This window comes from Hydra viridissima, unplaced genomic scaffold (assembly GCF_058129835.1).
Source record: "Hydra viridissima isolate aposymbiotic clone 2 unplaced genomic scaffold, HvirCarnegie_v1 scaffold_3, whole genome shotgun sequence".
NCBI classification, from domain to species: domain Eukaryota; kingdom Metazoa; phylum Cnidaria; class Hydrozoa; order Anthoathecata; family Hydridae; genus Hydra; species Hydra viridissima.
The window spans coordinates 6,541,471-6,567,105 of NW_028324302.1; the positions used below are offsets into that span (position 1 = coordinate 6,541,471).

The window sequence follows — 25,635 nt, forward strand, 5'->3', positions numbered from 1 at the left end:
TTTTTTTTGTTGACCAAAAATAAATTAAAGAAAAAATATACATATTGATAACACAAAAAAATAAGATTAAATAAAAATAAGAAAAATGTAAAAAAAAAAAAATTACTAAACCTTAAATTTTTTAGTAGCATACAATTGTAAAATGTTTTTATATAAAATACGTCACATTAAAAAAGATGGCTTATAGTCTCTGTAAAAATTGACACAACAAATGTGAATTTGCATCCAATGTTTAAATAATGTTTCATAAATAATTCTTAAAAATGATCAAACTTGAGAAATTTCAACATTGCACTTTATAAACAATGTATCGTCAACTAAAAAGTTCTTCTTCTCCAATTCTTCATGAAGAATAAAGTCATCAAAACCAACAATATAAGATTTATCATCTTTTTGAGGTCTACTAATCCCATTATGCTTCACTGATAAATCTCGAACTCGAACAAAATCTAATCGCTTACTAGGATCTGGATCTTGACTTACCAAACAAAAAGTATAACAAGGTTTAATTGGCCATGGTAAAATTGCATCAACTTCACTTGCTAAGACACGTATAAACAGTGATAAATACTTTCCTGAACTTTTACCTCGTCCATTTAAATAACCCCATAATGAAAGCCTATAGCCATGTGCACCAGCAGTAAATGGCTCTGACCGACTTGGCTCATCATACGTACCAGCTGAAATCTTCTTTAATTTTTTTGAAAATGAATTTATTCTCCACACAGTTTCACCCCTATACACAGTTGGTAAACGGGGAAGAATAAGGGCACTAGAACAACTTGACCCTGAACTATCATTAGAATTTTTGCGAAGACATTTTTTTGAAATTTCATCATGAAACTCAATTAGTTTAGAAGGATCAGTACTCACATCAATTGATTTTTCAACTTTTTTCCGTAAACTTTGGACTTGTAACTTTAGCTCATCTATAACTGAATTTTGAAGTTCCTGGCGGGCTTCAAAAGCATGTTCTAACTTTTCTATTTCATTATTCTTTTTTGTCATTTCAAAAACATACTGTGACTGAAAAGAGTCAAACTTTTGAGTTAGTAAGTCTAGTTTGGATGTTAAAAGCATATTTTTGTTTAATTCATTACTTAAACGCTCTTGCAATTGCAAAATGATTTGAGTGTGGTCCTTAACTGCTTTTATTACAGAAATAAACTCAGATGTTTTTTCAACTGTTACTTCCATACCAGAAGTCTAAAAAATTGGACATTACGCTTATGAGATTTACAGTTAAGCATTTTACTTACAATTTTAAAAATCAAATTGTTTGTAAAGAATAAAATGCTGCATAAACACATGTCCTATTACATAAATCATGTTAACTATATTTCACCAGCTAAAAAAAGAGTTAAAAAAATTACTAATACCTCAAACTCATCTCCTGCTTGCTCTTCACTTGATAAAAGGTGTTGCTTTTCATTCATACTTTTTTTTTAAATTAGTAATTGTAATCTTAAAGAAGAAGACTGCATAGAGTTATATTTCTGCCATAAAATAACATAAGATTACTGAGAATAAATTGATTATGTATGCTTCATTTGTAGAATGCTGTTTAGAATGTACAAAACTAAAATAAAATGATATTGCTAACTATTACAGAGTCTGCAGCTGAGTTTTACAATATTTTACTAAGTATTGTAGTACATAATACTTTATTGACACTATTATTCTCATTACTCAACTGGTATTTAAAAGAATATATCACAACAGAAAATATACTTATGTAAAAGAATAATTTACCAGCAACTAATCAAACTTGATATATTTCAGGTTAATGAAATACAAATAGGAGAAATCATTTAACGTTTTGTTTTTGTTCTGCAAACTTTTCATCAAAAAAGTTGAGTATTATAAAAATAATTCTAATATATGACTTCTTTTTATATAAAAGTTTAAAAAACTAGAAATAGAGTCTATATTATCCTTAATATACATAAACCAAGTATCTCATTTTTTAGGTAAACAATCACTATCATAATCTGAAAATGTTGTTTTATGCTTTGATAATTTCTTTTTCAGTTTCTTTGACTTTGAATAATTTTGATCAGAAGAGCTTGATGTCAAACTTGAATCACTGCTTGAACTGCTACTGATGCTACTTTGAGAGGAATCACTAAAAGAACTTTCTTGTGATTTTAAAACATCTATATTTTCTCTATCTTTAGTTTGGTTTTTGATTTTCCTAAGTGCACTTTCTAAAACTATTCGTTTTTTACTTTTTTTTAGGTCTCCATGAATAGTACTTTTTAATGTATCACAGCTTACTTCTAATTTATTTTTTTCAACCTTATTTGTCTTATAATTGTGGTTCTTTACTTCTACATCTGAAGAACAATCAATAACTGGAATGCTGGTTGGTTTTACTACTGCTAAACTTTTTATGCGTTGTGATGATGAGCTGTCCACCTCACTCTTTAATTCATTATTTAGAGAGTTGAAACCTTGATGGTCCCATTTATCTGTATCACTTTTTCTTTTTCTTATATTTTTAAATTTTAAATCTGAATGCAACACACCAACATAAGATCTTTTCTTACTACTTTGTTTGCTATCACCATTTTGAACAGTTTTTACATAAGATGTTTCAACAGATGATTTATTTTTTATTTCATCTAAAATTCTTTCTTTTTTGGCTATGTAAACTTTTCTATGTAGACTTCTATTAATGCAGATATTTTTTTTTACTTGTCCAGAAAGATTTTCTTCCCATTCTTCATCTGATGTATTTTTGTCAGAAAATGATATTGATTCATTTAAATGACGAGAAGATTTTCTTGATTTCTTGAGCTCATCTGCATAAAGTTCTTTGAAACCACTATTATTCCACCTGTTGGGATCCTTCTCTTTAGCCTTTAGAAGTTTTTTTGTATATTTACCAAAATTGTTAACCATTTTAGTGCCTGCAATTTGAGTTGGCTTTGTATGATTTTCTTCTTTATCAGCATACATTGAACCACTTATACTGTTTGCCCTTTTAGCACTTGCAGATGTTAAAGACGAAATCTAAAAGAACAAAATGTAATAATTATCTAGCAATGCTGTTGATATAGTCTCAGAAATACTCTGATTTTCAATTTGGTTAGTAGCTTTGTGTTAGTTACTTTATTTTTTTATTCATTATCAGAAAACCATAATTGTAAAAAACATTTCATAAAAACTTTAAGTAGCTGATAAGTATCTGCAGATAATTCTATACCTTTCGCTTTTTTTGAATAGTATGCTGCTCCCACATTTCTTCTTCTTCTTGCAAACGATTATGCACAGTGGTGTGCTAAGATTAGATAAAAGTATCTATGATTAGAGTATGAAAGTTTAGGTAAGTTGCAAATATAAGGAACTTTGATAAGCTTAAACTAAGCAAACCATGTAAGGATAAAAGAAATTTAGACATAAACTTTTAGAGCATTTCCTAGATTATATAGTTAATAGTGTTTGAATTTAATATGCAATAAATACCTTCAAGTAATTTGTAAGCATGGTCTTATCCACATTGATTCTACTTCTACGTAATGGTTTTTTATTTGCATTAGTGATTATGGTAGTGTTAATAACATTTTGATTTTGTTTTGACTCTTGAAACTTATCATCTTCCTCGTGTTCATAATTGAACTTTGCAGCATCATAAATCAGCTTTTGCACTTGTTGAAATGGCAATATTATCTTTCTATCTTTTTTCGCTTTGTTTAATTCAATCTTAGCAAAGTTATCATTATTTGCTTCAGCAACAAAATCACTGTACATTGTAGCTTTTTCAGAAAGGCTTAACTTTTTATGAGTATGCTGTTTACGAATTACGTTTTCAAATTTGCGATGAGACTTTGTATCTCTTTCTGTTTTAGCTTCGTTAAAATAATGATATCGTTTTATAACATTATTGGCAAAATCTTTGTTTAGAACTAAAGAGGGACTCTTTTGCTCTGGATTTAATGAATTTGAAATATTAGCCATTTTGAGTTTTAGTTTATCAGTGCTAAACTGTAAGTAATTGGCTGAATTGAAATTGAAAAAGAAGCCATGTAATATCAGCTTCCCTATTATAACTAAAAAAGTGCCGTTAAGATTAGTATGCCGGGGGAAAATGAATACATTTTAAAAATTTTAAGAAGAAGAAACAGGTTAGAGTTGATCCTCGAATAAGCGCTCACCTTTTGGTTGAAAGTTACATAAAAATGCATGATTCACCAAGTCCTTAACTCGTGTAGTCCATATAGTTTTAAATCAAAAATGAAGAGAAAAAAGCGGAAAATAGGCCGTCATAAAGAATTAGTTCAAATCAAAAATCGAATAAGCGCCTGAGCTTTTTTCATTTACGTTAGGTCTAGTACTCTTTTTTTGAAGTATCTAAGGTGTTAGTGAATTTATAAAATTAGATTAGAAAGGAAATTACGAATGAAAGCACACGAAAATTATTTACATGTTATCAAGAAAAACCCAAAATCACATGAATTTCTGCAAATTTCAAAAACTAATGAAGAAAAACTTACTTCTATTTGAAAAGCTTTTAACTTCAAACAAGATATTACAGCATATCAAATACCAGAGTAATTTCAACTACCGATTGAAACATAATCTGAAGAGTCACAAGAGGCCCAAATTATGAGATTCAGAAATACTCGATTTTATCACACCCGCAAAATTTCGAGAAAAAAATTTAGCGAAAAATCAATTCTATCATCTGATTTTTAAAACAGACCTAATTGTCTCATCCATTTCCTTTAGGAAACCAAAGATTTTAGCGGAAGCTAGTTATTTCTGAAAGTTTTGGATTTGTTTAATAAAGATTAATGTTATTATAGTTTTTTTTTTTCTAAGTTCGAAGCATAATAAAGAAAACCTTTACTCTGCAAAAAAAAAAAAAGACGGATATAGGGCAGAGGGGGTCTAGCTCTTCTTTAATGAAATAAACAATAATACGGAATTATTAAACAGTAAGCTAAATTTTAAATTTCCAACACAAAATTTTCGTGTGAGTAAAAATGTTTTAAAACACAGGACATCGAAATAGTGATTAAATAAAAATTATGAAAATTGCGTTTTTACTAGTGAATCATTGTTAAAATAATTAGATTGGTATTATCATGCAAAATATCAACTCTTTCAGTTTGAACATAATGACTTAAAACAGCTTGAAAATTAAAATAAAAAATGTAGACAAGTGTAAATGCAGTTTAAGTATGAATGGTTATAGTAAAAAATGATAAATTTATATATTGAGACCGGTTAAAACTGCTTAAAAATTAAGTTGTTTGCTTACTACAAATAATAACAATAAAAATCCATCCTTAAATCTTTTTGCATTTATGAATAAATGTAATTTAATAGAAATGTTTGCTAATGGAACCTAGGTGCACCGAAAATCTAGAATTTGTGAAACAAATTGTGCTTAAAAATGTTTTATAGTTTGAAATTTAAAGTGCCCTACTGTTTATAAAACTTACCAAGTTTTGTATGCCATACTTTGTTTTATTCTTCATAGATTATTACATTAGAATTATTATATTAATTTGCGCTGCTTAACCACAACTTCTTTCTTTTGTAGAAATTTTCGTTTTTGCATTTCACTTTTCTTTCTCAAACTTCATTGTACTATATGATGAACTGGTGACTATAGTGTCATGCTGAACAGATTTTCTTTTTAATATTGATGTTTTACTTGCAGACTTGTCAAGTAGTTTTGCTAATGCTTTAGTTACTAGAATTCTGGATTCTTTTTACTTTAAGTTATAATTATGTTGGCCTGGTAGTTTCCTGCTGCTTTTAATAGTGGTTGTATAGCTTCTGAATAATTGATAGTGGTTGAGATGTATTTGTTATTGAGTGGTCTTGGTTTATTTCAGGAACTTATGGTGCACTCTATAATTAATGTATTACTGGATGTTTCTTCTGCTGCTAAAACATCTTCATCTGTGAAGATGAGGCGATTGAAAAGATAAATTTCTGATTTACAAAATTCTCTAAAGCAGCCACTATATATTACACCACTGTTCAGCACAATTTGCCAACATAAGCTTCTTTTTTAAAAAAATCCATCCAGTGGCTGCATTCTAAATGATCAATCACTTAGTGGCTACAATTTTTATATCCTTTATATGACTTCTATGACCATTAAATATTACTAATGTTTATGTGTTGCAGTTAGAAGGTTGAGTAAATTGCAAGAGATGATCAATGATTGCAAGAGATGATTTTTTCAATGATTTACAAAAATATTAATTTTTATATTCTGATATATATGATTTTTGTAGTCTGCATTCATTCAAGTTTTTAGGATTTACAAAATTAATGGGCTTTCTTATGTGACATTTTCAACCTCAGGAATAGTGCTTAATTGTTTGTATAATTGAATAGTGTATTTTTGTGTTTTTGTTGGGTGTATAAGTTAAATAATGTCTTTAGTTTTGGTTAATTTTATTTTATTTAAAAAGATTTAAGTTGTTTAAAAATTTTAAAGTGAAGAATGTGACTTATCTTAATATGTTTAAAAAAGAAATTTGTTTTTTAAAAAATATCATTGAAAAAACTGTTCATTTTAAGTTTGAAGAGAAAGACTATAAGATATGAAATATTTCCTATTATGTTGTGTTTTATCGCTGGTTAATTGCAAGTCTCCCCATATTATCATGATTGTTGCTGATGATATGGTAAGCAAGAATTTTATAAATGCCTAGATAACTGAAGGTAATACTACAGAGAGCTTTTTTTTTTTGTATTTATTGGAGTAATGAATTTAATCTCATAAAAAAGTTTCGTTAACAAAATTCCTTCATTCTTCAATTTCAAATATAATAAGAGAAAAAAATATTTAAAAAAATTCAATCAAGTATGGAATTTTCAGTACAAAATTTCTGTTTATTGAAAATAAAAAATGATTCAAATGATAAAATAGTAACCTATAATAGATCGCATTAAGCTGTTGATATTGGGGAAAGGTAGTTTGATGAATCCAAAATTTTGAGTGATGAATCCAAAACTTTTAGGTCTTCAACTACAATTAAAGTATATACCTCAAAAGTTTTGCAAGTGGAAAGTGTTCAACATGATATTTGCAGCAAATAGTGATAAGAGGTGATGGCTCTGCACTTGTGGCGATGTTTTTCTCACAAGGATTTTTGTATGTTTGCCAAACTTGATTAATTGAGGAAGTAAAGCATGACTTGTATGAGTACTAATGAAAGGTGTCTCATAAGATGTGCTTGAAGTTGGCTGAGTTAATGCTAAGGCAAATTCTTTTCTGTAATTAAACTAAAGGAGGGTGCTTTAAATGTTAAACTTTTTAACATTTCTTCTGTGGCAATTTTTAATTCAATTAAACTTGTCATTTAAGTAATAGTAATGCATTTAGTAAATTAAATGTTTTAAAACTAATAATGTGTTAGAATTTTTTAAATTAATCAAAACTAAATTAATCAAAACTAAAATGTATTCATTAGTTTAAAATATTTTTTTGTAATAAATAAAAAGGATAATTCAACAGCATTTTCCTTTTTCGTTTAATTTTAAAACCTAAATAATTGATTCAAAAAAATAACTTTTTTTGCATAGCTAGTTGCCTGTAACAAAATTAAAAAAATGAAAATTATTGTACTTTAGTGTCAAAATGAGTGTCACCATTTATTATTTCATAAATTGTATACTTATAGCTTTTTGGAATCGAAACTTATGTAAATTATTATGAACAATAAATATAATATTAAATGTAAAGTTAACTTAAATGTTGCTTTTGTATTTTGAACAGGGCTTCAATGATGTTAGTTTTCATGGTTCTAAACAAATACCAACTCCAAATATTGATAAACTTGCAAATGATGGCATTATTCTTAATAACTATTATGTTTTGCCGCTTTGTACTCCATCAAGAAGTGCAATCATGACTGGCAGGTATCCCATCCATACAGGTAATTTAAATATGTATACAGTTTGTATTGATTATGATTATTGATATCAATAAGTTAAATACCAATTAAAGTATTTAAAAGTTAAGAAAGTTATGTAAATAATATCACTTGAAAGATAGACTTTTCTAATACTGTAAAAAGTTTGAAACCTCGTTGTTTTTAGATTTTTTATATCAAGATAATTTTGCTTATTTCTGGTAATGTTCAGGTATGCAGAGTGACACAATATATGCAGCAAATGCTTGGGGTGTAAGTCTAGATGAAAAATTTCTACCACAATATCTGAAAACTGCTGGCTACAAAACTCATGCCATTGGCAAGGTATTTATCATCTAAGATATTTTAACTTAACAATAGTCTCTTCAGTGCATAATTTAGAAATCTACAAGACTTAACATTCTTTTTTATCTCATAACCTTTGTGAAATTTTAGATTATTTTGCTGTATACTTACTTTACCTTGAGACCTTCTAATGTCTAAAACTATAGTTATGGTATTAACAACTATTTACATGTAATTTGATGTATTTACATGTAATTTAATGTAATGTATATAATGTATAAAATGTACAAAATACGAACAATTTTATTTTGAAATCAGAACTATGGATGAAGAATATATCACAATATTTCTATATATTCTATAAAGCTACCAATTGAAAGGGTTCTTTTTGTTATTGTTTGGCATATAAAATCCTTACAGTGTGTCCTAACTGTGCATAGAGAAAATGCATTTGATAACAATTGATCAGAATTAAAATATTCACAAAAAACCTTTTAAAATTTTTAGTTTTATATTTAGCTTGCTGTTTTTTAAATTTTATTCAGCGCAATCTATTATTTTGAAATGCCTATATTTGTCTTATCAAAATCTTTTATTCATGCAACCAATGACAATCTTTTGTTAAATTGCTTTAGTGGCATTTGGGATTTTTTTCTAAAGAGTACACTCCTACTTATCGTGGTTTTGATTCCTTCTATGGGTTTTATGGAGGTCAAGCAGATTATTGGGACCATTCTTTAGCTTCAAATGGATGGTGGGGTTTAGACTTACATCATGATACAACATCTTCAAGTCAAGTAAGATTTACAAAAAGTATAAAATCTTGACATTTTTAGTACACATGTGGTTATATATGTGTGTGTCTGTATATGTATTTGTGTATGTACATTAGGCAGGTCCGTTTTTAGGGGTTGGAAAAACTATAACTTTGCCACTTTATTTTCCCATTCTACGTTGATATACAAGACCATTCCAAAAAAAGTTTTAAAAATATTTCAATTTTCCTGATCTCCCTGAAGGTTTGAATATTTTTAAAAAAGTCATTTTTGACCAATTTTTCGTTAAATTGCTATCTTAATTGGATCAAAGACCAACAAAACTAATAATTTTTTTTTGGGGTGAGTTGGCTCTACTATTAGGAAGGTTCGTATAAAATTTGAGCTTAAAATATTTAAAATTTCTCGAGATAACACATTTTGAAACATGACCTGGTTTCTTTTTAAAGACCTGGTTTTTACTATGTTTTTAATTGTGTATTTATCTAAATACTCTTAAATATTCATTAAAAAACTTAATAAAATTTGCATTTAATAAGTTTGTTAAATAAGTAATCCAAATATTGTACTTAATAAAGATAAATTAAAGTAAACTGTTAAAAATGTAGAATACTTTGACTAAAGGTTTTACAAACACGTTTTGTAAATAATATACATAAAAATTCAGTTAAATTTTTCTTATAAAAACTTTTCTTACAATTTATTAAGTATTTCTTTGGACCAGTTACATTTATAAAATGGAAAATTAACTCTGTGTTCCTTCAAAACCAGTAAAATATCTTGTAACTTTTCCTCTTTAATTGTTGAATCAATAAAGTCTTTTACCAATTTAATAGCTCTTTCACAACAGTCATTGACACAAACTAATCTCTTTATAAACCTTTGCATATTTTTATAATCAGAATCATGAGTCCACAAATCAGGTGGACTTTCTAACCAATTTGGTAAGTAAGGAACTATTTTAAATATTAGCCAAGAATTTTGACCAACGTAATCATTAAGTTCTGAATTTTCATTTATTTCTACAGGCTTAAACTTTTTAAGTTTAAAGACTTCAGGTAAATTTGTTTTTAACAACTGCTGAGCAACTTTTTCTTTAATTTTATTGTCAAGACTTTTATCAAATAAACAAAAGACAACTGTTTCTTCAGAAAGATAATGACTGTGTCTAAGATAGCTTGAAATAAAAGCTTGAGGGACATCAGCATCAAAATCTTTCATTTTTATCATCTCCTTAACCGTACACAAATCATTATGAGCAGCAGAAGCAGTTTGACTTGATTGGAGAAAGTTTTTTGCATAAACTGAAGCTACATATATTGCAGCCTTTGAAAATACTATTTCTTCCTCTAGGGTTAAAAACTTTATGATTGGTTGAGTAAGCTTCATTGCCAAAATGTATAAAGCATCTGCCATAAATCTAGCTTCATGTTCAGCAGCTGGTTTGTGTATAATAAATCCAGGAACTGCCTCCCTTCCAGAAAAACAATGACATATTGACACAGATGTTTATAATCATTTCTGGGGAAAGTATGAAGTTCCAAAGCTTTTTTGCAAAAAGATAAACTTTTTTTAGCCATATCTTCTAATGGAGTTCCACTAACTTTGCACCACGGAAACTTTGATAACTGATCCATATTTTTTTGAACATTTTCATAATTCATTGGCCAAGCAGCTTTGAATCTCGTGTAAATAGATTTTGATGGACCTTTGCTTTCTGTTTTAGTGATTGCATTTATTGCATGTAAAATATGTCGTTCTTGAGAATGTTTTCTACAAAGAAGCCTTAACAGAGGTCGATTTAAAAGTTCTCCTAAAATACTTATACAACCCTTATTACAACCAGTGTTACATGCTGTTGTGTCAGCACAAATTCCAATTATAAGGCTTTCAATTCCAAACTTTTTTATAACATTAAAACATGCCAATGCTTGATCATATCCTTTTCCTGATTGACATTCAACTATGCCTAGCAGCTCATCCTGTTGCTTTCCATTTGTATTTAAATCCCAGTCTGGACTTGTAACAACAATAGCTAGACGTTCATTTACTTCAGAAATATAGTCTTCATTTAAAGCCGTAACTTTTTTTGTATCAATGTGCAAAATTAAATTACAATTTTTACATTTTTATTTTATTTTTTCTTTAACTAATTCTGATTCACTTAAATATAAATCTTTTCTTATTTTTTCTACTTTTGTCTTTGAAAGTTTTACTTCATTAAGATTGATATTTCCACATCTTAAAAATAATATTAATAATCCTGTCTGTACTCCAACAGACACTCCAAAATGCCCACAAAATGTTGAAGTTTTTTTAATAAGTTCATCAATATCTACTGTTACTGTCACTTTATTTCGTTTTATGTTAGTTGATTATTTATCAATTTCATCATAGCTATTATATCAAAATTTTGTAACAAAAATAACTCTTGATTTCCATTAATACAATTGCTATTTGGTGAAAATTGTTTTAACTTTGAGTTTTTTGTGGTAGATTCCTCCATTTGCTCAAACTCCTTGGCTTTCCTTTTGCGAAACTCTCTGTTGGAATAAACTTTTTGATATTTTTTGTCTATTTTGTCAATTACCATTGTTCTTGCAGTTTTTTGGTCTTCATAAAACAAAATATCGCATTCTTTTGCATCTTTTGATCGAATTCTATATTTTTCAATTATTTCATAAAGTTTTGGGTGCCCTATGTCAAACAATTCTTTTTCTAATGCCAAAAAATTATTTTCATGGAGCTTTTGTGTTTCCGTTTTTTTTGAACGATAAGATACCATTTTCTTGTGATGATATATTAACTTGGAAACATTTTCCCTAAAATAAATTAACAAATTTTTATTTGTCATTTAGCTTAAATTTTTATATCAATAATTATCAATAATTATGTAATAAACTATGAATATTATTTAAATCGATAGCTACCTAATACTTCTACAACTAATGTGTGGTATACCACCCATAAGCCACGGTTTTCTAAGAGCAGAAACAACGCATTTGGGCTGACATGTTTTATCATTACAAAGCAGCTCGTGATTTATATCAAGAGGGCAGGATATAATTTCGGTGTGTTTTTTATTTTTATTGAAATTTAGTAATCTGCAGCAGTGATAAAAATATCTTAAAACGTCGCCTTTTGTAGGCAAACTTCTGCAATCAATTTCGTGGGTTTGTCCTAATAAATATATTTCAGTATTTGAACGTGTTGATATTGCCATTTTAAATTTAAAAAGTTACAAACGCAGCGCAGTTTTATTAAATAAATTATTGCTCGCTGTGGTTATAACTCCGCGTAGGTCCGGCAGAGCAAATTAAAAAAAAAAAATTCACCAAAAAATGTACTAAATATAAAATATTCAAACCCCAAGGGAGGTCAGGAAATTTAAAATTTTTCAAAAATTTTTTTAGAAAAAGTCTTGTATATCAACGTAGAATGGGAAAATAAAGTGGCAAAGTTATAGTTTTTTCGACCCCTAAAAACGGACCTGCCTAATGTACATTAGGGTGGTCCTTAAGTTATTTTTTTGTTTTAAAACATGTAAAAAAAAAAAAAAAAGCTGTAAAAGTGTAGAACTTAGTTGAAGCAACAATTCTCTTAGTACTGTCATATTCTTTTAGCTGGTTAACGGTTTCACAGACTGTTTTGTAGCTTTCTCTGAACTTGTTTGGATTCTGTTGGTACCTCTAATCAAAAAATACCAAAGAGTCAAGTTCTTAACTTATATACCACGTATGACTAGATTATATGCACAGCATTCTCACATTTAGTTGTTTAAATTGTCCTCTTAATATCTAAATTTAGAGTGAAAGCATTTGCCATCCACCTGTCATGATGGATAGACCTTGGTACCATAAATCTCACACTACAAAGAGGAATTTCCATAAAAAATTCAATGAGGAATTTCCATAAAAGGAACTTCCATAAACGTAATGTCTAACTCAAGGAATCATCTCTGTTTTGATTGTTCCCTAAATAATTTATAGCAAATTGATGGTTTGCTGCAAAACTTCTTCCATCCAGCATCAATTAAATTTTAAAGGAGAGAAAAAAAACTGATTTGAGGCTTAAGAGATTTCAGTGATAGATACCACATCCAATTTTTCAATTCAACTGATTTTTTAATTTTTTTAGAATATTGTCAGTTAACCATTTGATGTTGGTAATTTATTATGGGTTTTGCAACCTCGTTGACCTGTTTCATAGCTTTCTGGATTTATATTTGTCTAAATTTTTTAGAAATGTTAGGAGTTGGCAGTGTTTTCACCTGATGATGTGGGCTCTGAGAAGACAAGAGATGAGACAAGTTTTGATATGTGAGTGAAACAAACTAAACAATCTTTTTTAGTTTTTGTTCACAAGCTCCATTTTATTGTCGCTATTGATTGTTGTGGTATCTAATCACAAGAGCTTCAAAAATACTGGTTTATTATTTCAGAACATCAAGAAGATGGATTACTATCAATTAAACCCTCTCTAGTGATTCTTCAGAGGAGATTTCTATCCTAGTACACTACAAAGGGGAAAAGTTGATATTACTTCTTATTGATATTTTTTAATGATGGTACTTTTTTCATGATGCCATTCATGTTTTTCTACATTTTTTCCTAAATTGTTAGCAACTGTAGCTAGTGTATAAAGTAATTTTCTGTCACTTAATTCTACTTAATGCCGCAATAAAATTGTTGTGTTCAGCTGCGGAAAAGATGTTTATTTTTACTCTTTTTAGTATTTTTAGTAATCCAGACATATTGATTATCAGTGTAAGATCACTGTTACCAATGAAAGATTGCAAAACAGATAACTTGTTTAATCTCTCTAAATGCTGTTTGCAAGCTGTTTTCAAAATAGCTGCTTATCTTTTTTCTGCCCTGGAAACCTTTGAAGCTAGTACCATATCTTTTTCTCCTTCTCCTTTGATTCCCTGACTTTTTTCAAGCTTTAAAATTGCAAAACATTCTCATTGAATTGGAGTTTGTTCTTTATACTCGATTTTTGTAGTTTATCTAATGACTTCACTGAAACTTTTATGAATTATTTTTACATACTTTTGGTTATGGTTTTCCTTTTTTCACTTCAGAAAAAAAAATTTCATTAATAATTAAATATCTTAGTAGCTTTTAATTAGATTTATACAACTTCATAAATTGCATTATTTTAAAATATATATGTGTCAATTCTGTAGGTTGTATATAATCAGTGGGGAAATTATAGTACTGAGATGTACTCTTTGGAAGCAATAGACAGGATTCGTAAACACAAATCTTCTGAACCCATGTTCCTCTATCTTGCTTATCAAGCAGTACATAGTGGAAATTTGGAAGAAGATCCATTGCAAGCACCACAAGAATGGATTAATAAATTCTCCTATATCAAACATAAAGGAAGACAAGATTATGCTGCGATGATGGGTGTTATGGATTATTGGATTGGACAGGTATGATTCTTTATGGAATTAATTTTTATAAAATGTTAATTGTTATCTTTTAGACTTTATCAACCTAGTTTTAAAATCTAACTTGAGATGTTGCTGCTTAAGGTTTCAATTACGTAAAAACTCTAACTTAAATGCTAATTAACTTAACAGTAGGAGTTAAGCTAGTTCAATTGAAATTCAGATTACTTCAGAGTTACTGAAGCAAAATATGCTTGATGATTCCATCATAATATTCACATCAGATAATGGTGGTCCAGCAAACGGATTGGATATGAATTGGGCAACAAATTATCCATTGCGAGGTGCAAAGACAACTGTTTATGAAGGTTGGTAATAAGTAATAATTCCTCTGTCCCAAAATTCTATTCCGATTTCTATTCTAAGTCTTTTATGAAGTCAGAACAGTATTTTGGGACAGAGGGAATAATAGCAACCTCAATCATAATAATTGATGTTGCTTATGATGAGATTCATGCAAAAACTTTTTTAATACACTTACATTTAAAAAAATGTTTAGGTTTAAGTAATGTCTTCATAAAAGATTTCTTTTCACAATATTAACGTAAACAATGTTATCTTCTCATCAGGAGGAGTTCGAGGGGCTGCTTGTATTTGGAGCAAAGAGCTTTCTAAAGTTTCCAGAATTTCGGATGATTTGATGCATATTACTGACTGGCTTCCTACATTACTCAATGCTGCTGGCATTGACACTACTCCGCAATTAAACCTTGATGGCATGAATTTGTGGGAAACTTTGTTGAAGCAAGAACCTTCTCCACGAACTGAAGTCCTTATTAATATTGATCCTCTGCTTTATATGAATGCTGCACTACGTGTTGGTGATTGGAAAATTGTAAACCAAAGTATGATCTTAAATATTTATCTGTTAATTGTTGGTATAAATTCTATTAGAATCCAAATAATTCGGTTTCCTTTTTTTAGTTTTTTTCAGCAACTCTGTTTTATATAAAAAAGAAAATTTTTTTAAAAATACAGATAGTTCAGATAACTTAAAGGGTTTATGTTTGAAAGAAGGGTATTTTCGTTTGTAGATCATTTTTATGATGGTTGGTATCCTCCACCAGAAATAAACGATAGCAATGAAATTCAAGACTACCATATATACTGTCCTCCGCCCCCTACCACAATTAGAAGCTGCGACGGAAGTACCGGAAACCTATGTTTATTCAATATTAAAAATGATCCCTGTGAATATCATGATTTATCAGCTTCTAATCCACATATATATCAATTTATGTTAAATCGGTTAAAATTTTACAATGAAAGCATGGTACCGTCTCGTCGAAATACTTATCGTGATCCTCTCGCCAATCCAAAATTACACAACGGCGTGTGGCAACCTTGGATTTTGAGCTAATTTAAAGTTTTCCTTAAAGCGTTATTTCGTGTTACAATTATGTTTTTAATTTTGGTATAAATTTTCCAACGATGCATTTTGTTATTGGTATAAATAGTGTAAAATTTTATATTCGTTGGTGGATTTTTCAATTTTCAATATAAATTTCTTTTTTAAAATATTTATGTAAATAAAAGTAATTTCCAGTTTAAATAGTTTTGCTACTATCTTAATTCATTCACTCAACATTTAAAATTATTTTGATCGTAAGATATTAGATAATGCAAATGATATCTTTTTGTGTTCACTTTTCAGAGGTTTGTTCACCACACATGAAAATTTGCCATATTCTTTTTCCTACTTATCATTTTACTCCTAAATTTCACACCTATTTACATATGTTAACGCAGATTTATATTTTGTCAAATAACATAAGAAATATAAATGCGTGTGTGATTTTACTTTAAAACTGTATTTTTTAGAAATAGTTAATGTATAATGTAAAATGAAATTTTTTTCTAGTGTAAAATGAAAAAAAAGAGAGAAAAAAATGCTAATGCTCTATTCTTCATAAATTTTTTGAATCGACCAAATTACAAAATATATTGTAAATATATTTTGAGGCCAAAGAACATCTCAAGATTAATCTAAAAACGTATTAGCAAGATACAATTGTTTGTTACTATGATGACTACAGCCTTCTTACACCTGCTTTCTAGGGTGATGAAATAATGTGCTTTTTCGTTAGCGAAGTTCTTCAATGTTCTTGATACTCGGATATTGTATAACAATCATTAGAGAATCAATCTCAATTTAAAAAGGTGGCCTTTCAATTTACCAACATTTTTTATTACGGTCCTAAAAGCCTTCAAACTCCCTGCAAGGGAAGCCATGTGAAGAAAAGATCTATTTAAAAAGTAATTTACAAATATTATTTTGTAAATTTTATGACCTAAAAAATTTATTAAATTTACGTTAGTAAAATAAAGTAGTCAAATTTTGTTGAAATAATTTGTTATTTTTTTAAGTGAAGTCCAAACCAAACAGCTTGAGAAGAGGGTAGAACCTCAAAGCTCAACATTCAGAGCGAATCCAAAGCATCACTTTCAGGGGAGTAAAGGCCCAAAACAGTTTTTTGTGGACCACAAAATCTGCGAGCCGAATGTTCAGATATCTTTGTTCCTGTTTTGAGCTGCGTTGTTTTGACTAATTGCCTAACTATAAAACAGAAACAAAAAAAAAAAAAAACACTACAACCATGGTTAGCCCTAGAGAAGATGCACCAAAAGGTGGTTTTGATTTTTTGAAAAAACGCCGACCTAGAAAGCGCGTCACAAGTTTAGCGCATGCGTTGTTGCTAAAGTGTTCCGTCGTAAAAACCTCGTGGATTCAAAGTAACTTTTCATTCTAGAGATTAAAATGATTGAAAAAGATTTGGAAGATGTAACGAGTAAGATTTTTTATTATTAGTTTATTATTTATCTATTATTCAAGTATTGAGTAAGATTTTCATTCAATTTATATATTTAATAAAAATAAATTTAAGTGTAAACACATATATGTTACAAATATATATATATATATATATATATATATATATATATATATATATATATATATATATATATATATATATATATATATATATATATTAGGGTGTTTCTTATTTTTGAAGATTCGATTTTTGCATGGGCCACCCTGCCATTTGGTTCATTATCATAAAAAAGTAATGCACTTTTTTTTTTTTTTTTTTAAAGGATTTTTAGGGGTCGCTACCGACCCTACAGTATTGCGCAAATGTACCCTAAAAATGCTTATGTTGCATATGATGTTATGCAACAAAAGTGGTTGGTGCTTAGGGTACAAACCTCTTTCAACTAGTAATTTTTTTACTTTTAGTGTGCAGAATTGTGTCTATAATGCTTAATTGTTCCTTTTGCAGGTTAAACTAGTGTAACTACTGTACAATGATGGCTTCATCAACCAGTGTAACAATAGCTACCAGAAAGAAAATGGAGATATGGCTTATTGGACAGATGTCCTCTTCTTTAGATTGTGTTATGCTTCCATCAAAAAGGGAAGTGTTGGCCCTTTTCTTCCATTACAAGCAGATTGCCAAGCAAAGCATTAGGGAAGCATTACATTCCACAGCAAATGATGTTTTTGAAGTTTGGTCAAAGGCCCGAATACCAGTGCAATTAAAGAAGCACGTTGTCCCTAAAATCAAAAACATTTACAAGGAATGGGAAAAGTTGAAGAAAAATAAAGAGGATAAAGCTAAGCGTTCAGATGATTTGAAACAAAAGGAAGACCAATGGAATAAAGGGTTAGAAGATGGTCCAAGCATTGAGCAATGTTTCAGATCAGATACATATGAAACGGGCTACTGTGGACTGCTCGGTTATCCAAGAAAAGAAACTGGAGGATTTTTTCACGTTTAATACATGAAGATTTTTCAGCATCACAGGACTTCCATCACACTTTCTTCAAAACCGTGTGAGCGAATGGGAACATTATGATGAGTTCAAGACTGTAAAGTCCACTGTTCGAAGCATGAAGGTTGTCAACGACATTGCAGAACGTGGCGTAGCACTAATGGACGAATATAATAGACTACATACAAACAACGAAGAGCAAAAGCAGTTCCTGTTGTTGGTAGTTCAAAAATATAGACAGAAATATCCTGACAGAAAAAAGACAACTCTCATGAGCGATTAATCTTAGTACAGTAACTATTGTCTTAAATGAACCTACAATCAAATTAAAAAAGCATATTTATTGCTGTCTTTTAATAAATAAATAGAAAAGCAATGACAGAAAATGGATGTTTTTAATGCATGTAATAAGTAAATAAATGTGTACCAAGTAAATGAGTCATTATCACCAGTCTCCATCAGTTTTATGATTTTTTCCTATGTTAATGACTAAGAGCGCATAGTAAAATATGCCTTAAATTTCAATGACTGGTAGCGCCCAGTAAAAATGTTTTTTTCCCCTTGAAATTTTTACACATTTATTTTCTCACCAAAATGAACCATTTCAGTGGGTGGCCCACTGAAAAGCAAAAAAAAAAAATTTAACCCCAAATAAGAAACACCCTAATATATATATTATATATATTATAATAATATATATAATTATGAAAGAGTGGGGCTCAATCACTCCAGAAATTACCTAAAAATTAGTTGATACTATAAAAAAACAGACTGCATGAGACAATAAAAGCTTGTGGTGGAAACACAAGATATTAAAACAGTAGCAAATTGAGTTTGCACAACAATTTTATTTGGATTTTGTAAAGTGGATCAAAAATCTTTTGGCGCAAAAAACAGGCATTGTGTAGTTTAAAATCCGATATTTAATTTTCTATTCTTTATTTTGTAAAATCTTTTTTTACAATATTTCTTGAATGGTTAACTGATATCATTTAGTTGAAATTTTGCTTATATCTTTGTTCAATAAAAAGTTATCGCGTCTGAAAAATGAACAGGACAGGTGGATGAAAACTTTTTTGGTACAGTGTATATATATTACAACAGTATTTGTACTGTTGCATAAATGAGATCATTTAAAAGGTTTATTATCTTTTTAGATGCAAATTCTGTTGCATCAACTTCAATTTCAAATTCAACTTCCATTATGGAAACAAAGCATATTTTAGGTACATATGCAGATGTTTGTGCTAAAATAAAAGAGCATGAATTATTGCACACTGTTCATTACATTGTTGGTTTTACAAGAAGCATGGAAAAAAGCTTTGAAGGTTTTTGTTATAATTTTCATATTTACAATAATATTTTATTTTTATGTGACTAAGTTACCAATTATATTGTGTGTGTTGATGATAAACAAAAGGAATGAGGTGTTACACAAATTGCATAACTATCTGGTTTATGAAATGAGCAATATTAATTTAAGTATGTATATTTTCTGAAAATTTACATTATATGCTGTAACTACGTATATAAATATCTGTCTTTTTAGAAGTATTACTGAAAAATCATAAAGTGTTTTTTGAGGATAAAGATGTCACTTACACAGGAGTACCATTCATTGTTTCATCAAATAGCACTCTAGACTGTCAACACGGCAAGGACAAAAATAGCAATAAAAAAGCTCTGTACAAAATTAAAAAAAACACAGAAGCGGTAAGTTACTTTTTCAGATCTAATGACAAACTGGAGAATTCGTAAGTTAATTTTTTATTTCTTTTCTGTTTATTTTTACTATTGCTAAACCAAAATGTTTTCTAACTAAATTGCCTAATACAATAATTTTCTCGTGTTTCACTTTTTTTATGATCAGAGTTTAGATCATTCTTGCAAAAAAAAAAGAATGGCTCTCCAGGTTACCAAGAAATTTGATTGTCCGGCCAAAGTTTATATCAAAGAAATTATTGAATTTCCTGAATATAAGGTTTGTATTCTTAATTTCCATAAATCCTTAGGTTTTAATATTCATATGTATTCATTATATTCATAACACTTTTAAATATATATGTAATTGTTAAAAATTTGTTTAGCTGGATCGAGATTCAAGTTGGTTAAGAAAAGAAATTTCCAAAAAATTGCGTGCAGTTTTAGCTTTGAAAAATACAGTTTTAATGTGCAGAAAATATATATTGCTAATTCCTTCGACTTCTGCTCATAACAACCATCTTATTGGTGATGTAAGTAATACTATAAAAAAACTCTACATTAGCATCTTGTTATTGACTATTTTGCTTAATCTTTTTTAATTGAAAATAATTCCCACTTTTTTCTAATTATTAGGTAGCAGGTCTTAATCAACCTATATGCCAAGAACTCATTATTAAAATCGGTGAGTTGGTCAAAAAGGGTGTAAATTCTGTTTCTGAAATTAGACGTCATCTAGATGCCTTTATTCAGGTCGAATTTAATTCAAATGACATTCTTCAGAAGACAAACAAACGTTTTTTCCCAAGTAATGATACAATTGCAAATCATATATTGAGAGCTAGACAAAAGCTTTGCAGATCACTGATAGATCAAGAATGTCTTTTGGACAAGATTAATGAATGGAAAATACACTTTCAAGATGCAACAATCAAGTTTAGACCCAAAGGAGGATTTAATTTAGAAAAGAATGATTTAGACCTTAAAAGTTCACTGTTGTTTGTATATCAAGATATATGGCAAAAGAGACTACTGTTACGATATGGTAATGAACTTGCTTTTCTTGATGCTACATACCGAACAACCAGATATGCACTGCCTCTCTTTTTCCTTGTTGTTAAAACTAATATTGATTACCAAATAGTGGCTATTTTTGTGTGTGAGAATGAAACCACTGAAGCCATAACAGAAGCACTTACGTGCATCAAAGAATGGAATCCATTGTTCCAGCCAAAGTTCTTTTGTACTGATTATTCAAATGAAGAAATAAATTCACTTGAATCTGTGTTTCCAGGTTAAAATTGTAATTGTCAGTTAATTGTAGTTGTTTGTAATATATATATATATATATATATATATATATATATATATATATATATATATATATATATATATATATATATATATATATATATATATATATCAACCCTTAGAATTAGGGTCGGCATTCGGCAATGCCGACCTAACTGCTTACCTGAAAGTGTTTGAGGTTGGCAAATAATAACCGACCTCGTTTCTATATTTTATGGTAAGACCTTTGTATGAAATAGTTTTTGCCGACCTTTATATATATACAGTAATTATTTATCTTAAAGTAAGTCAAGTCTCAACAATATGCATACATACGCTTAGACTCTTAGAGACCCTTTTCTCCATAAAATAAATATAGTGGGAGTTAATGAATTTCTGTATTACAATATACTCTTCTTTTTATATGTATTTTTATATGATTTATTGTCATTGCGTCAGCTGAGAACCAAGAGGCTGTATTTCCACCTTTTGTAATGGGATGGGGTGTGTGTCCACCAAAAAATCTAGTCAAAAAATGATAAGCATTTAGGAACTATTTAAACAGTTAGTCGGAAATTTTAACAGGAAGTCTTCACAAATTAAAATTTAAAACTCGATTTTCTTGGAAACACAAAAATTGGAGATACGGCCTCTTGGTTCTCAGCTGATGATTGTTTGTAATTCATAATTGCAAATATAGTTTAATATAGTAATTTGACTTAGGATGTAAAGTGTCCATTTGTGATTTTCATCGAGAACAAGCTTGGGAACGATGGCTGTCTAAAACTACTAATGGCTGTAGCAATATAAAATATGATGTTAAAGTTAAGCTTCGTGAAATTGCACATGCTAAAACAATAGATGATTGCAAAAAAGCTATTCAGAACTTAGAGGAATCACTAGAATGGCAAAATAACCCAAAACTTGTAGAATATTTGAAAAGCACTTGGTTATGTATTCAAAAGGTTGTTTCTATATAATTAAAACAAAAAATTTTATACTCTCATAAAAGTTGATATGTTTTTATTGAAAAAAGTTTTATCTTAATTTTTGAGTATAGCTTTGCCTTCATTTAGTACTTATATTACTGAAGTATTTATAAACTTTATTTCACTTTTAGAGATGGGTATTTGCTTATAGGCTAGATCGAATTTTGCTGAATGTCAACACCAATAATGGAACTGAAAGGCAGAACCAATCTTTCAAATACAGTTTTTTGGAAAAACGAAAGAATTCTTCACTAACAGCTATGCTCAGCATTTGCATAGAAGATCTTCTTCCGCACAAATATGATAAGTTAGTTGATACATTTACTACAACTGCTTCTTTTTTTGGTTTCATAAATGTCCTTTATAAATAATTAAGAACACTCTTTTTATTCTAACTTCACTAGTTCTTTTGATAGTTATCAAATATTTTATGATTTTCTTTATCTTTAAAAATATTTAAAACTCATTTCATTCCAGATTTGTAAATTGAACAAACAAAAAAAATCTTTAATTTTTTGAAACTTATGATTAAGACATAGTCATAACTTTCTAGCAATATAAGATTAGTTTATTAATGAACTTAAATTTAGTAACAGAGATAAATTTATTTAGATGTTCGTCGCTTCAACTACATAATTTGTCTATTCATAATTTTTTTATGTCTAGTTACACATAAGCAGTAATGTTGTCATACATACTACAAAATTTAAAACCATTATGGCAAGTAGAATCCAACTTAGGTTTTGTATTTTTGTCTAGTTACCAGGTAAATGAAACTTTAAGAAGAAGTAAATTTAAAAAAAAAATATGAAGGTTTCCTAAATTCCACTGTTAAAAGAATTTGTCTTCCTTTTTTTTAGTTATTGTGATGAAAATAGAAAAGCACATTCCTCATATAGGAAATACCATGACAAAATTCCAGCCTATTTGATTAATCGGCCACCATCTTTAGTTAAGCATTGTATGAAGTTGATAGATAAATTACAAGGTGTGGATTTGCGTGGCGTTAGTGCCGTGACAGACAAGCTGTACAATGTTGCTTCTTTTAGTTCGAACAGAGAAATATACCAATGTTACCTTGGGGATTCAGAACACTTGCCGACTTGTTCATGTCCTAATTGGTTTCGTAGCTTCTATCCTTGTAAGCATTTCTTTGCCATTTTTATTAAAGAAAATCTCACATGGTCTGCATTTGGCACCTCATATGCAAACTCTCCTTATTTCAAGCTGGATTTATTTTCACAGGAAATAAGTTCACCACAATCCAATGAAATTTTCTTACAAAATATTGATTTCGGACATACACCACATTTCGAACATACAGCATCACTAGCTAAATCGCCTTTATCTCCACTTACTAAAGAGAATGTAATGGAATTAAAAAGTATTCATTGCACACAAGTAAATAATAGTCATGGTCTGATAGCTGAGGACCATACATCTGCAACTTGTCGTGAGCTTTTAAGTGAAATTAGGCAAATGAGTTATTTATGTCAATCACAACAAGCCATTGATAATTTGTTTGAAGGGTTACGTCAACTTAAAAAAAATTTAGCTGACAGTCTTCCAGCAGAAAAAGGAATTCTGCTGCGCCCAGAGCTTCAACCTGATACTTGGAGTAAGTCGCTAACAAATTCACCAAAACTTTGCCATATTCCTAAGCGATGCAAAAGAAAAATGACTAAAAGATTTGGTAATAAATATGACATATGTAAGGCAGCCACAGATATCAGTGTAATGGCTGAAAAAAATACTAAAGATACCCTGATGGTTTCTGAGGTCACAAATAATTTGATTGATTTTGACAATTGTGACACATTTACTGTTTCTAATGATGCAATTGAAATGAACCATCTTTCAACCGATGATAGCAATCACTCGTATGACGCTAACATAATTGAAGATGAAAAACAACTTGAAAAGATTTTTAGAGGCATTCAAAGTCTTAAATCTTCTTTGATTGGAAGTAGAGAACAGTATGACATTTCTAATGGGCAGATGCTAAATGATAAGGTGATTCATTTTTGTCAGCGACTAATGTCGCTTCAATTAAATATTGATGTTGGTCTGCAAGATCCTATTAAAGGACAAGTCTTATCTTTCCATATCTGCACCAGCACACCATTTGTCCAAATTCTTCATGATGGAAATCTTCACTGGATATGTGTGACCACATATGATTGCAAACCAGGGGAGATATATATATTTGACAGCCTTTTCCACGGTTCAGTCAGCATGCAGACAAAAAGGCAAATATGCTCCATTTTACATTGTCAACAAAAAAATCTTGTTTTAAAAGTTTTGCCAGTTCAACAGCAAACAAATGATGTGGATTGTGGAATTTATGCTGTTGCATGGGCTCGTCAGATTCTTGAAACAAAAGGTGTACCATCAACAAATATAATGTTTGAACAAAGTGAAATGAGAAGTCATCTCTTAAAATGTATATCAAACAACAGGATGGATATATTTCCAGCCACTGCAAAACCTTTATTGTTTAGAAGATGTGTTGCTAAGACTTTTCGTGTTCCGCTGCATTGCTCATGTCGCATGTTTTGGGTACCTGGAGACGACGACATATTTAACAGGTATATTTTTACAATTACTAATGATTTTAGTTGTTAATAAAAACAATTACAAATGCAATGCTTTAATTGATATCTTGATTTTATCACGTTTTTATATTTTGATGGAAGTTTATTTATTTTTTAAGGCAAATGGCACAATGCTGTGCTTGTAGTAAATGGTTTCATCGTGATTGTGAACAAATCCCACTAAGTGCCTATGAAAAGGAAGATGAAATTTGGATTTGTCAAGGTTGCAAGAACCAATCAAAATAATAGTAAGATAAAAGATCAATTTTTTAATAATAATATTTTGTATACAGCACTTTTTCTATTAATAACTACAAATGCTGTACTTTTAAGTATCTCTTGCATATCAATTCTTCAATATTACAAAGTTAGCATATATTTTTACGTGAAAATATTTAATTTAACCAGTATATAACAAAATCAATTTTAAAAAAATCACTGAGACAAGGGATAGTGAGGTTATAAACTATGAATAACCCCTGACATGATTTTGTTTTATATAGATTTTATTTATTTTTAATGCACTCCATACTCCACAAAAAGAGCCTGCTATACCACATCTACAAATTGCAATTCTTTAAATGCTTTGCTAATTAAGCAATACCACCAATGGCATTGCACAAAGTAACCGGTTTTACTAGAAAAAATAAAATTTGAAAATCCATTCAAAAGTTCTATAGCAGGTAAGTTAGAATAATTTTTTTAATGTTTTTGTTAGGAAAAAAATTGTAAAATTTGTATTTTAGTTTAGAAACGTAATAAATAAATAAAAAAACCTATAATACTGTATTTATCTCTATAACCTTTGCTTGAAACATTTGAAGTACAATTTTTGACTCCAAGAGACCCCATACCCAAATATAT

General features: G+C 29.2%; 4 protein-coding genes and 1 pseudogene across 9 annotated transcripts; 2 read left to right on the top strand and 3 right to left on the bottom strand.

Annotated features, from left to right (window-relative positions):
* On the bottom strand, window positions 1-1,541 carry LOC145180628 (uncharacterized). The gene is made up of 2 exons (XM_080055542.2): window positions 1,380-1,541; window positions 1-1,206 (listed from the first exon to the last, which is right to left on the bottom strand). The coding sequence occupies exons 1-2, from the start codon at window positions 1,434-1,436 to the stop codon at window positions 268-270; spliced, it is 996 nt and encodes a 331-aa protein (XP_079911668.2). The 5' UTR covers window positions 1,437-1,541; the 3' UTR covers window positions 1-267.
* A 218-nt stretch (window positions 1,542-1,759) lies between these two features.
* LOC145180347 (uncharacterized) lies at window positions 1,760-4,052 on the bottom strand. The gene is made up of 3 exons (XM_080055218.2): window positions 3,469-4,052; window positions 3,209-3,283; window positions 1,760-3,015 (listed from the first exon to the last, which is right to left on the bottom strand). Exons 1-3 carry the CDS (start codon window positions 3,958-3,960, stop codon window positions 1,960-1,962), a joined length of 1,623 nt encoding a protein of 540 aa, XP_079911344.2. The 5' UTR covers window positions 3,961-4,052; the 3' UTR covers window positions 1,760-1,959.
* Window positions 4,053-6,519: 2,467 nt separating this feature from the next.
* Window positions 6,520-16,324, top strand: LOC145202548 (arylsulfatase B-like). 3 transcript variants are annotated; one of them, XM_080075526.2, is made up of 8 exons: window positions 6,522-6,653; window positions 7,748-7,907; window positions 8,116-8,228; window positions 8,825-8,986; window positions 14,154-14,405; window positions 14,587-14,731; window positions 14,993-15,268; window positions 15,458-16,324. In XM_080075526.2, exons 1-8 carry the CDS (start codon window positions 6,570-6,572, stop codon window positions 15,781-15,783), a joined length of 1,518 nt encoding a protein of 505 aa, XP_079931652.2. In that variant the 5' UTR covers window positions 6,522-6,569; the 3' UTR covers window positions 15,784-16,324. The 3 variants fall into 3 exon arrangements, 2 of the variants coding, with proteins under 2 accessions (XP_079931652.2, XP_089937369.1); XR_016450580.1 differs by lacking the exon at window positions 15,458-16,324 and having other exon boundaries at window positions 6,520-6,653; window positions 14,648-14,731; window positions 14,993-15,247; XM_090081243.1 differs by lacking the exons at window positions 6,522-6,653; window positions 7,748-7,907; window positions 8,116-8,228 and adding an exon at window positions 13,208-13,284 and having other exon boundaries at window positions 8,948-8,986.
* LOC145202486 (uncharacterized) lies at window positions 9,659-12,318 on the bottom strand (annotated as a pseudogene). Its single transcript, XR_016450579.1, has 2 exons — window positions 11,896-12,318; window positions 9,659-11,787 (listed from the first exon to the last, which is right to left on the bottom strand). The product of XR_016450579.1 is annotated as an uncharacterized LOC145202486 (transcript).
* Window positions 16,325-17,044: 720 nt separating the features above from the next.
* Window positions 17,045-25,548, top strand: LOC149890771 (uncharacterized). 3 transcript variants are annotated; one of them, XM_090081240.1, is made up of 10 exons: window positions 17,045-17,212; window positions 19,355-19,525; window positions 19,747-19,910; window positions 20,068-20,178; window positions 20,285-20,431; window positions 20,535-21,192; window positions 21,912-22,153; window positions 22,309-22,484; window positions 23,038-24,765; window positions 24,891-25,548. In XM_090081240.1, exons 1-10 carry the CDS (start codon window positions 17,182-17,184, stop codon window positions 25,015-25,017), a joined length of 3,555 nt encoding a protein of 1,184 aa, XP_089937366.1. In that variant the 5' UTR covers window positions 17,045-17,181; the 3' UTR covers window positions 25,018-25,548. The 3 variants fall into 3 exon arrangements, with proteins under 3 accessions (XP_089937366.1, XP_089937367.1, XP_089937365.1); XM_090081241.1 differs by having other exon boundaries at window positions 19,424-19,525; XM_090081239.1 differs by lacking the exon at window positions 17,045-17,212 and having other exon boundaries at window positions 19,190-19,525.
* The last annotated feature ends 87 nt before the right edge of the window (window positions 25,549-25,635 follow it).